The sequence below is a fragment of the Cornus florida genome, unplaced genomic scaffold (assembly GCF_030987335.1).
Source record: "Cornus florida cultivar Cherokee Brave unplaced genomic scaffold, ASM3098733v1 CherokeeBrave_3.0.0_Hap2_Chr11, whole genome shotgun sequence".
Lineage (NCBI taxonomy): Eukaryota > Viridiplantae > Streptophyta > Magnoliopsida > Cornales > Cornaceae > Cornus > Cornus florida.
This window is the reverse complement of record NW_026775581.1, coordinates 133007957-133018508: the sequence shown is the minus strand read 5'-3', so window position 1 is coordinate 133018508 and position 10552 is coordinate 133007957. Positions and strand designations below refer to the sequence as shown.

Genomic DNA, 10552 nt, shown 5'->3' with positions numbered 1-10552 from the left:
GATATTGAAATTATTTGCCCTAAAAATATATTTGTTTTTCTGGTGGCCCATCATCCATGGGCCTATAAATTTTGAGCCCATAACTTTATTTTTTATAATGTAAAAGAGTATAATAGTAAATTTACAAAACTACTTTCATTCTCTTTTTTTTTTCAAATATGATTATTATTCTTTTCTTTCTTTTTCTACATTAATCAACCAAACATAATAGGAGGTTAAATTATCCTTCCATTTCCTTCATAACTAATATTATTCTCTCCCTTCAAACCCACCGTACTAAACATAGTCTTAAAGAGATATATTTTTCAGCATCTTGTGTCCATTCTCGGCCGGTTTGGTGTGTGTGAACACTGTGCTGTGTCAAAATAAAAGCATTTTCAAGAAAAGAAATTGGCGAGCGAGCCTAAACAATTTTTTTTTGGTTGACAATATGGTGTAAATTATTTATATATATATGTATATATATATATTTGGCACTTAACACACACTGAAATTTCTCGTCATTCTTCTGTCCTTTGATTTGGGAATGAACAGAAGAAACTAAAAAAAAAATATTGGGGAACGAATGAAAACCAAACTAATTTGATTGCTTTGAAACTACAAATTGCAATTCCAATGAAGATTGACGTCTGAAAAAAAAATATATATATAATATTAAAAATTAATTAGACCCGTTTAAAAACGGGTTAACCGGATAGAACCCATATCAGAAAGAAATCTCCCCATCTCTCCAAATCTCCTCTCTGCCCCAACCCTAATCACCGCCGCTGCCCACCCTTCACCGCCACCACCACCTCCATTCCCTACCTTTCTCCATCTCTCTCCACTATACCCTCGGTAAGCAAAGATTACTCAGCTCTACGCAGCCACCGGCATTCATCGACGGCGAGATCTGAGAAACTAAGCAGGGCATCGCCGTATCGACAGCGAGATCTGAGAACCCAAGCATTCACCGACGGAGAGATCTGAGATCTGTATTTTCAGCGAAACCGTATCGACGACAACATTTACCAATAAGGGAGACGATGTCAAGGTTCCGCAGAGGGTGATTGGCTTCAAAGGTAGTTGCTTCAGACATTCTTCTGTGTGTGTGTGTATATATATGCTGTGAAAGAAAAAAATTGATTGTGGTAACTAACTTAAAAATTAAAATATATATGGATACCCATGCACGAAAATTTGAATTTAATATCATTTATTTGATGATCATTCTTGTGATTTTTGCTGAAAATTCGAGCTCCTCTGTTCTTGAGGTAAGTGGAGATGAGACTTTAGAGCGAGAAAACACGTATGAACCGGTTAAGCAGTTAAAACGGGTCTGATTCATTTTTAAATCTCGAACACGTGTCTACCTTTCGTACCACCACATCACCTGATCACCCACTATCTCAGTCTCGTTTTGGAATTTGTATGTAACATCGGGTTCAAGTGATGACCCGATAACCCGAACCAAACCTCTACCTCACGCAGTCGCCAGGCGAGTTTGTTCACTACCTTGTCGTTCTATGGTCTCAGGGCCCGTTTGGGTTACTTCGGAATTCGGCTCATCATTCAGTCGACACGTAGCATAGCGAATCTTTTGAAGAGAATTGAAACCCATTTCTTGAAAAGTTGCAACACAGAAAGAGCTTATTCTTTTTCTTCGTCTGAGTCCAAATACAATCGGTGATTTACAACCGAAGCAGGTAATAATTTTTAGCATCACTCTTTTTGATTGTTTCATATTAACCCTTTTTATTTTCCGTTAATATTAGAGGTTAAAGCTTTGTATTTTTAGAATTTCTGCTGTGAAGTTTGAAAATCTGATGTTATAGTGCTCAAGTGGGTTAAAGCTGTTGATATGATGTTTGGTTTATAAAGTGGAAAATCCATTTGTTACTTTCTGGTAAATTTCAAAGAAATTAGCTTGCGTATAATATATTGATGAAAACTCATCTCCATTTTTTTTGGATTATTACTTTGTAAGATCGAAATAATTCTGTTGAGAGAGGGGATTGGGTTTGATTGAGTTTGTTTCTCGAGTTTCGTATCATGAAATGTATGGAGTAATTTTGAAACTTACAACAGGTTTTAAGTTGTGCAAAATCATGGACAAATGACAACTCCATTGGGGTGAGATGGGTAGCCCAGTTGGTAGAGTCACTCCTGAGTTGTGTGGGAGCCCAGGATCAACTCGCCCCATCCACCCCCTCCCCTCCTTGCTATGTTAAAAGAAAAGAAGCAACAACTCCATCGAACTTTTAATATTTTGTCGCTGACTTTGGGCAATTTATATTTGTAGTCATTCAGCTCATTTTCACATCTCTGAACTAGTACTCTGTGGGCATTATCCAGTGGTCTAGTTGGTAAAACACCAGCAGGTGTGCCCATGGTTGACTCCCCCATCTCCCTAGTTTACACAACTAGTACTCTGTAATTTTAGACCAATGTATATGAAAAACAATCCGTCAGCATTTTAATTATTTATTTTTTTGGAACAGTGAAATACATATCTAATTTTATCTACTTTATGTTTAACTCAGTTTGATTTACAGCACTGCCATTTGAGGCTATGAAGCCTACTACGTACGATACACTCATATACTATGATTGATACGGTTTGTTTGATTACTATATATGGAGAAATTTATTTTTAATTGTTCTTATTGAAGGGATTGTATTGTCTGGCCTTAAACCCATCAGAGAACGGAGAAAGGAAATTTTATTATATAGAAGAATGGTTAATTCTGAGCAGCCCAAGAGAAGAGTCGCATTTGTTTTGATTGATGGGATAGGTGATGTTTCACTGCCAAGGTTTGGTTATAAGACCCCTTTGCAAATTGCAACAATACCCAATTTGGATGCTATTGCTTCTGCTGGTGTGAATGGTCTCATGGACCCTGTTGAAGTAGGCTTGGCTTGTGGAAGTGACACGGCCCACCTTTCTTTATTGGGTTATGATCCAAGAATATATTATCGTGGTCGAGGTGCATTTGAATCAATGGGTGCTGGATTGGCTATGTCACCTGGGGATATTGCTTTCAAAGTATGTTTTTGTCTTTCCTCATTGCTTGTAATTATTTCTAAGCTTTTTTTTTTTCCCTTCTCGTTCTTGTAACTTGGCACACTTTATTTCTTTCCTCAAGATAACTTGCCATGTGTCATATAAAATATAATTTCTGAATATTAGGCATTCTGACCATGATAAGGAAATAAATACAGTGGTACTGATTTGTTGCACTCTAGTTCTGTATTTTGTGGCTAAATTGAAGACGAGGGATGATACCTGCTTGAAAGCTTTATTATGTGATGGCTCGGGGAGTTACTGTGCAATTAAGTTGTTCCAGTCTGTAAGTTACATCATTCTTACGGGTTGAATTAAGCTACAGTTAATCCACGGGAACCTTGAGAAGATCGTGAATTTAGGATGATTGTACTTCTGATTACATTTTGCTATGAGTAAGAATTTTTTTATTACTGACACCAAAAGTGATGCAGCAAAATCTACTAACCAACTGAGGCAGCAAAGCAACTCAAGCAGGTATGGCCACCAAGAAAGCTACATCACAAGCACCCCTAAACTCTTTGAAGATCAAAAGCCTTAAACCATATGAATTCTAAACTTGTCTCTTCCACCCCTTATATAGCAGTTTGTAGCTCTGAGATGGGTTTGGTCCTCTCCTTTCATAGCATTCAGTTGATAGAATGGTAAATTTCTAGACCTTTATATTGCCTATTGATCTCCCTGCAAATCACAGAATCATGGACCTCACGAATAAACTAGAACTGAGGCTTTTCATTTGTTATATTGTTTTTTGTTTGTTTGTTGTTTTTGGTGTGTGTGTGTGCGTGCGTGCGCACTTACATGTGTATGCATGAGTTGGGACACCCCTAGATTTTATCTTTAACATATTAAATACTTCATTGGAATTTTTTCTATAATCAGGATATGCCTTTTACATCCAATTATGATGCTGTTTACAATGAAAATTTTGTAACAAGTGTTACTACTCATGCACTGAATGAAACCTTTGTGTGTTTCTTTATGCTCATTTCAGGTTCGGATTAACTTTTTATTTTGAATAAATGTCTAACTTAAGGCTAATTAGTTTTCCAGCAATGCTTCTTATGTTTAATTGATCCCATGCAGCATTTACTCTGGAATGCATTGCTCATTTCTGGCTTTATCTTATGACAATCTATTACTAATTCTAATCTCCAGTCAAATTTTGCAACCTTGAATGAGAAAACTGGAATAGTCACCAGTAGGCGGGCTGATCGGCACTTTGAAGAAGAAGGGCCTATTCTCTGTGCAGCATTGGATGGAATGAAGTTGCCATCTTTTCCTCAATATGAAGTCAGAGTCAGGTGAAGATCCTTTTATTGCAGTAGCTTTCCTTGTCCATTGATGAGCCATGCAGACAACTACAAGTAGTCAGGGTTCCTGTGTAGGGTTTTTACACAGGAAACTTGTCACAAGGGAAGGGAAAAAAATCTTAAAACAGGCAAATTTGGCATACGTTCTACCAGTCTCGAACCTTGGCCTTGTGGTTTATAGTTCAAGCCCCAAGCCTACAGGCCTCAAGGTGAACTGGTAAACAGGCAAATTTGTTAATCTCCAGTTTTCTCTTACATGTAAAAGATTCTTCGGGTGTTTTTCTAGTTACTATAATCTTGAATAACAGGAAAGACAGAGATTTAAGCTTTCATTCTCAGCCAAGTTCATGTAAATTCTCAATCTGCTTTAAAATATTAATGCTTTTGTCTGCACCTGGAAGTTATTCTGTGGCTTCTAATTTCATAAATAAGATAGGGAGCAACTAACATAAAATTCATATCCTACAGGTATGCAACGGAGCATAGGTGCGGAGTGGTTGTGAAAGGACCGAACTTAAGTGGAAATATATCAGGAACTGACCCACTGAAGGACAACCGCTTACTTTTACAAGCTAAAGCTCTTGATGATACTGATGAAGGAAAGCACACAGCTTCAGTTGTTAATGAATTATCCAAGGAGATATCACGGATTCTGATTTCTCATCCATTGAATGGAAAACGAGCAGCAGAAGGAAAGAATGTTGCCAATGTTGTCCTGTTACGAGGCTGTGGCATTCGGATTGAGGTCTGTTTTTTATTAATTCTGAAATACCCCACCACCTGTTTCTCTCTCCCTCTTGAGCAAGGAATTTGTTGCTTAGAGAAAATGGAATTGACATCATCTGACTTATCAAAGAGCTCTCTGCTGTTTTTACCAGTTAGCAGTAATCGTTCCTGTTGCTCCTTTATGTGTTGTAGGTTCCTTCATTTGAAAAGAAACATGGACTATGGCCATGCATGGTAGCTCCAACAAAAATTATAGCTGGCCTGGGCTTATCACTTGGTATTGATATCCTAGAAGCTCCTGGAGCAACTGGAGACTATAGAACACTATTAACTTCCAAAGCAACTGCCATCGCCAAGGCACTCGCAGCTCCTCTACAGCCTTGCTCCAATGTTTTTGTACCAGGAGAGAATGAGCACAAACAAGGTCGATCTGATGGCTATGATTTTGGGTTCCTTCACATTAAGGTCGTGACTTGTTGACCTTCTGCATCTTTCTATTTTCTTCTTAGGGCTGGTCTTCTTTCAATTTCATGAACTTCCTCAAACCTTGCATTCCAACAAAATTCACTTTAAGAAAAAGGAGGGGGGTGGGGGAGGAAAGAGAAAAAGGGTCTGGTCTTCCGTATCCTTTTTTTCATGCTGAACTAGTTAAATGATGACTTGCATTGGAGTCTCAAAATCAAATCATGGGCTATCATGTGTGTTAAAGGGCACGTATTATGTTTGACTGTCCAGAAGGGGGTCATATCCTCTGGATTTGGACCACTATTCGTCAAGAAAGACAGTCTTGGACCATCTCAATTAGCCAGACGAAATGGAAAAATTGATGGTTTTCCAAATTGTTTGAATCACTTAAATGTTGCTGCTTAAAACTTCGTTCCCAACTAGTTGTGTGTGCAAAAGGTAACATGATTATGGAGGCCTGAGGACTCACCTCCTGCAGTGAAGGATATGCTTGAACTGCTTGATTGTTTGTATTGCAGGCAATAGATGACGCTGGTCATGATAAAGCCAGCATTTTCAAAGTCAAGGGGTTGGAAGCTGTTGATCGAGCTATAGGGCAGCTGGCAAAGCTCCTTTGGCAGGCAGAATCAACCGGGAATTATCAATACTACCTTTGTGTTACTGGAGACCACTCGACTCCAGTAGAATATGGTGACCACAGCTTTGAACCAGTTCCCTTTGCATTGTGCCGATTGAAAGACTTTGTGGGTGCTATTGGTGGGGAGTCCATAATTTCAGAAACTTCCCTTGATCCATTCCCTCTTCCAACAGTCAGTGCTGACGAAGATTCAGCAGATGATATGGTGATGGAAGAAGAAAAAAAAAGTAAACTGCTTCAAGCTTTCAGTGGTGATTCAGTTTGTGAGTTAAATGAGATAGCGGCAGCAAGGGGCTGTCTTGGGCGTTTTCCCGGGGGTGAGATGATGGGAATCATAAAGACATTTCTTAAACTTAGTTGGGAGTGAGGAGGTTGATATGGTCCCTAATCAGTGCCAGAGGTATCGGAATAAGGCATCTTTTATCCGAAAAGAAACTATGGTTGGACATTGAAGCCAACAGTGTTCTGAAGTAAATTTCACTTTTCTTAACTGACCAAGGTTAGCTGATTTCCTAAATTTTCCTCACAAAATCCTAGGTGGCTCTAATAATGTTTTGCTACCGGTGAGAAGAATAGATAATGTATTGTTTAGATATTTAAGATATGTCATTATGCAGAAGAGCCTTGGTTGTCCTTCACGCTTGCTAATAAGTAATTTTGACCGTATCTTTTTCATTCTAATAAAAGAAAATGTTTCACTGGTTTGATGTATAGGGAATGAGTTTCTTTTCATTTTGGGAAAGCTGCTACTATAATGATGCTGGAATCGCCTATTTAGTTAAGCAAGAAAATTGTGGTAGGTTTTTTTTCTTTATGACAAGAATGTTAGGGGTTACTGGTTAGTGGGAAGGGAGGTGCGAAGGCTTGAAGCCGGACTCCCAAGGTTAACAGGGAGTTACTCTACACCTTGAGTTACGAAGCGGTTCGTGAAAATTGTGTTAGGTGACAAATGGGAGAATGTAGTCTGTTCATGTTATAATTGTAGGTATTTTAGCTTGTCTGCCCATTGGCCCCATTTGATGTTGATGCTGTTAGTTCTTTTATTTTTATTTAATTTATTTTTTGAACAAATCAATTCTGTTTATTCAAATTAGTCAAGATGTCCTTGAATGTAAGAGGTATTTATTCTATAAAATCAGATCTATTGGCTTGGAATAAATTGTACAGCAGCAATAAACATAACATATCATGCGAAAATTCGAACACTAACCGTGACTGGAGATTTTTCAGCATGCAATTTATTATTACTCCTATTATTTTTTCTTCATTCGATAATGATTTATGGTAGTACCATGCATCTTTTTATGTTACCTCACTCCAATAGTTGGGATAAGTTTGTAGCCAATTTCATACAGTTGATATATGTAATTAGTTGAATTCAATTAAATTATATGATATATGTATATGTAACATGATGTAATAAATCTTAGAGAACACATCTACAATTACCGTATGCTTAGAACAACTCCAAATTTTATTAGACCGTTACAAAAGTCAAGTGCGTTATAAACCACTAAGAGCAACCCCAGCGTGAGCATTAAGGCTATGTTTGGTGCGGGGGGTTTGAAGGAGAAAGATAATATTAGTTATGAAGGAAAGAGAAGGGAAGAATAATTTTAACCTCCTATTGTGTTTGGTTGATTAATGAAGAAAAATAAAGGGAAGGATAATAATCACGTTTGGGAAAAGAAAGGGAAAGAAAGGAAAGGGAATTATTTTAATAAAATGACTATTATACCCTTTTATAAAATAACTATTATATTTTAAAATATATATATATAGTCTCCTATACCTGCACAAGAAAAGAAAAAAAAATTAGGGCAAATCATTTCAGCATGCCCAATCTCGCCTCCATCTCTATTATATATATATATATATATATATATATATAGTCTCCTATACTAATGGGCAACAAGAAAAGAAAAAAAAAATTAGGGCAAATCATTTCAACCTCCCCAATCTCACCTCCATCTCTATTCTCGTTCTCAACTTCTAACTTGCCCCTCTCTCTCTATCTCTCTCCTCTGCACTACAAGAATTAGAAGTTCAAAACCCATATATTTCAGTTTATCTATTTGTACCCATCTCTGGTATATCATTTCAGATTGTTTAGAAAATCAAAACCTATATCTTTCAGTTTCCATCGCTGCTGTTCCAGTTCGGATTCGCCGTTCGCAAGCTTCAGCCACTGGCTGCCGTCTCTCATTCTCTTTGCAACGGCTAACTTGTATGTATATAGTTTTGCAAATTTGTGTAATCTTGAGGGTAAAATTGGCATCACAACTCCTCCATCAGCCATTGCCTTCACTTTCCTTCCATTTCCTCCCATTTTTGTGAAGATAAGAAAATCACTATACAAGGCTATACATAATCCTCCAAAGCCTTCCCTCTCCTTTCCTTTCCTTCCACCCATTTTAGCCAAACATAATTTTTTAAACACCCTCCATCGCCTTCCCTTCCCTTTCCTCCCATTTCCACTCTACCAAACTGACCCTAAGTGTACAATATCTCAACCTGTGTACAATCAAATTGTTTTCCTATGCATATTACACACAAGTGGGGCCCATGTAATATTACACACTCCATACTCCACAGCTAAAGAATGGAGTAGCGTCTGGCAGTGGGCAATCGCAACAGGCGTGGTTGGCTTTTGTGTGTAATAATAATATAAAATGAAAAAGTGATATTGTGTGATGATGTGTAAAATAAATATTGTATGTGTATTGGATTAATTATGGATTGAGGATCGACAAAATGAAATTATGGCACGTTAAAGGGGCAATTAATTGTAATGTTTACTAAAAAAAATTTCATGCGTGGAATTATTAATATATTTTTTTTCATGAGTTGTATTGTTTTATTTTATTTGTAGGAAGCTATGTAATGCACTTATATATATATATATATATATATATATATATATATATATATTTTAAATCTTGTATCTAAATCGGAGCAAACAATTATAGCCGTTAGTATTATAGTTGTTGAGAATAAAACTGGTAAGAAAAGACAAAAAAAAAAAAAAAAAAAAAAAAAAAAAAAAAAAAACAATAAAAAAATTTATTTTATTATTTTAAAAATAATAATATAATAAAATGTATAATGAAAAAATAAGTGCACAACGAGAATTTGGAACCTTCAAAATAAGCATACAATCAATTACTGATGTTGTAATACCTCTAATTTTAAAAGGATAATCTCGGTATTTATTTATTTGTTTTAATTGTATTTTTAATTATTTAATTAATTATTTAACTAATTGCTTATGGGTTTAATTGAATTAAGTGTTACTTGAATATTTGATTATGTGTCTATGTGTTATTTGTATTTGTCTATGTGTTAATTGTTTAATTAGATTATGTACGTAAATGGTGTTTTGATTAATTGTAAATTAAATGTTTTCTTTTATTTTATTATTTTATTTTATTTTTCTTTTATGGTTATGGTTAGTAGTAATGGGTTGGGTTCCATGGACTACTTGGATAGGAGGTTGGATGGGTACGAATTATTACCCATGGATAGTTGTGTATATATATATATATAAATATATATTATATACATATATGAAAAGGAAAGTAATTTATTAATTTCTTTTATGGTAACTTGGATAGTAATATTTAATTTGATGTATATGTTTTATATTTAAATAATAAAAATATACATAGATTTGATACGTGTTATGTTTTAAGTTACTTTATAATATTATGGTAACTTAAGTATTATTAGATAATGCATTAATAAATATTAGGTAATTTATTAATTACTTTTATGGTAACTTGGGTATTAATATTTAATCTGATGTATATATTTTATATTTAAATAATATAAATATATATATATATATATATTTGACACGTAATAAGTTTTAAGTTACTTTATAATATTATGGTAACTTAAGTATTATTGGATAATACATTAATAAATAATGTGTAATTTATTAATTACTTTTATGGTAACTTAGGTAGTAATATTTAATCTGATGTATATGTTTTATATTTAAATAATAAAAATATACATAGATTTGATACGTGTTATGTTTGAAGTTACTTTATAATATTATGGTAACTTAGGTATTATTGGATAATCTATTAATAAATAATGAGATGTGTATAATTTATTTATTTAATAAAGATATACATAAATTATATACTTAACATATTTTACTTACCTTTTTAATATTTTAATATATATTTTTTAAAAGTTGACTTAGATTGAGAAAATGATTAGGGTTATATAGTTATAGGTTGTGAAAAAGGGGTTAGAAATATTCACGTGATATATTCTAGAGAGAGAGAATTAGAGAATGAAGGAGGAAAAGGAAGGAAGGAGGAGAAAAACCCCTCAAGGAAGAAGAAGTTTAATTTT

The 10552-nt window shown here is 34.9% G+C and overlaps 1 protein-coding gene across 4 annotated transcripts; it reads left to right on the top strand.

The window, feature by feature from the left end:
* Positions 1 to 547: 547 nt before the first annotated feature.
* Positions 548 to 6895, top strand: LOC132287215 (uncharacterized). 4 transcript variants are annotated; one of them, XM_059789764.1, is made up of 7 exons: positions 549 to 1061; positions 1516 to 1685; positions 2652 to 3025; positions 4202 to 4347; positions 4825 to 5101; positions 5275 to 5547; positions 6066 to 6895. In XM_059789764.1, the coding sequence occupies exons 3-7, from the start codon at positions 2717 to 2719 to the stop codon at positions 6549 to 6551; spliced, it is 1491 nt and encodes a 496-aa protein (XP_059645747.1). In that variant the 5' UTR covers positions 549 to 1061; positions 1516 to 1685; positions 2652 to 2716; the 3' UTR covers positions 6552 to 6895. The 4 variants fall into 4 exon arrangements, with proteins under 4 accessions (XP_059645748.1, XP_059645747.1, XP_059645746.1 ...); XM_059789765.1 differs by lacking the exon at positions 1516 to 1685 and having other exon boundaries at positions 548 to 1061; XM_059789763.1 differs by lacking the exon at positions 549 to 1061 and having other exon boundaries at positions 1415 to 1685.
* The last annotated feature ends 3657 nt before the right edge of the window (positions 6896 to 10552 follow it).

Bases quoted from the DNA above. Each gene is read 5' to 3' on its own strand.
- LOC132287215 (XM_059789765.1), top strand. From the start codon at position 2,717: ATGGTTAATTCTGAGCAGCCCAAGAGAAGAGTCGCATTTGTTTTGATT. The intron at 4,348-4,824 runs GTGAAGATCCTT...CATATCCTACAG, and splicing joins CAATATGAAGTCAGAGTCAG to GTATGCAACGGAGCATAGGT. The intron at 5,548-6,065 runs GTCGTGACTTGT...TTTGTATTGCAG, and splicing joins TTGGGTTCCTTCACATTAAG to GCAATAGATGACGCTGGTCA.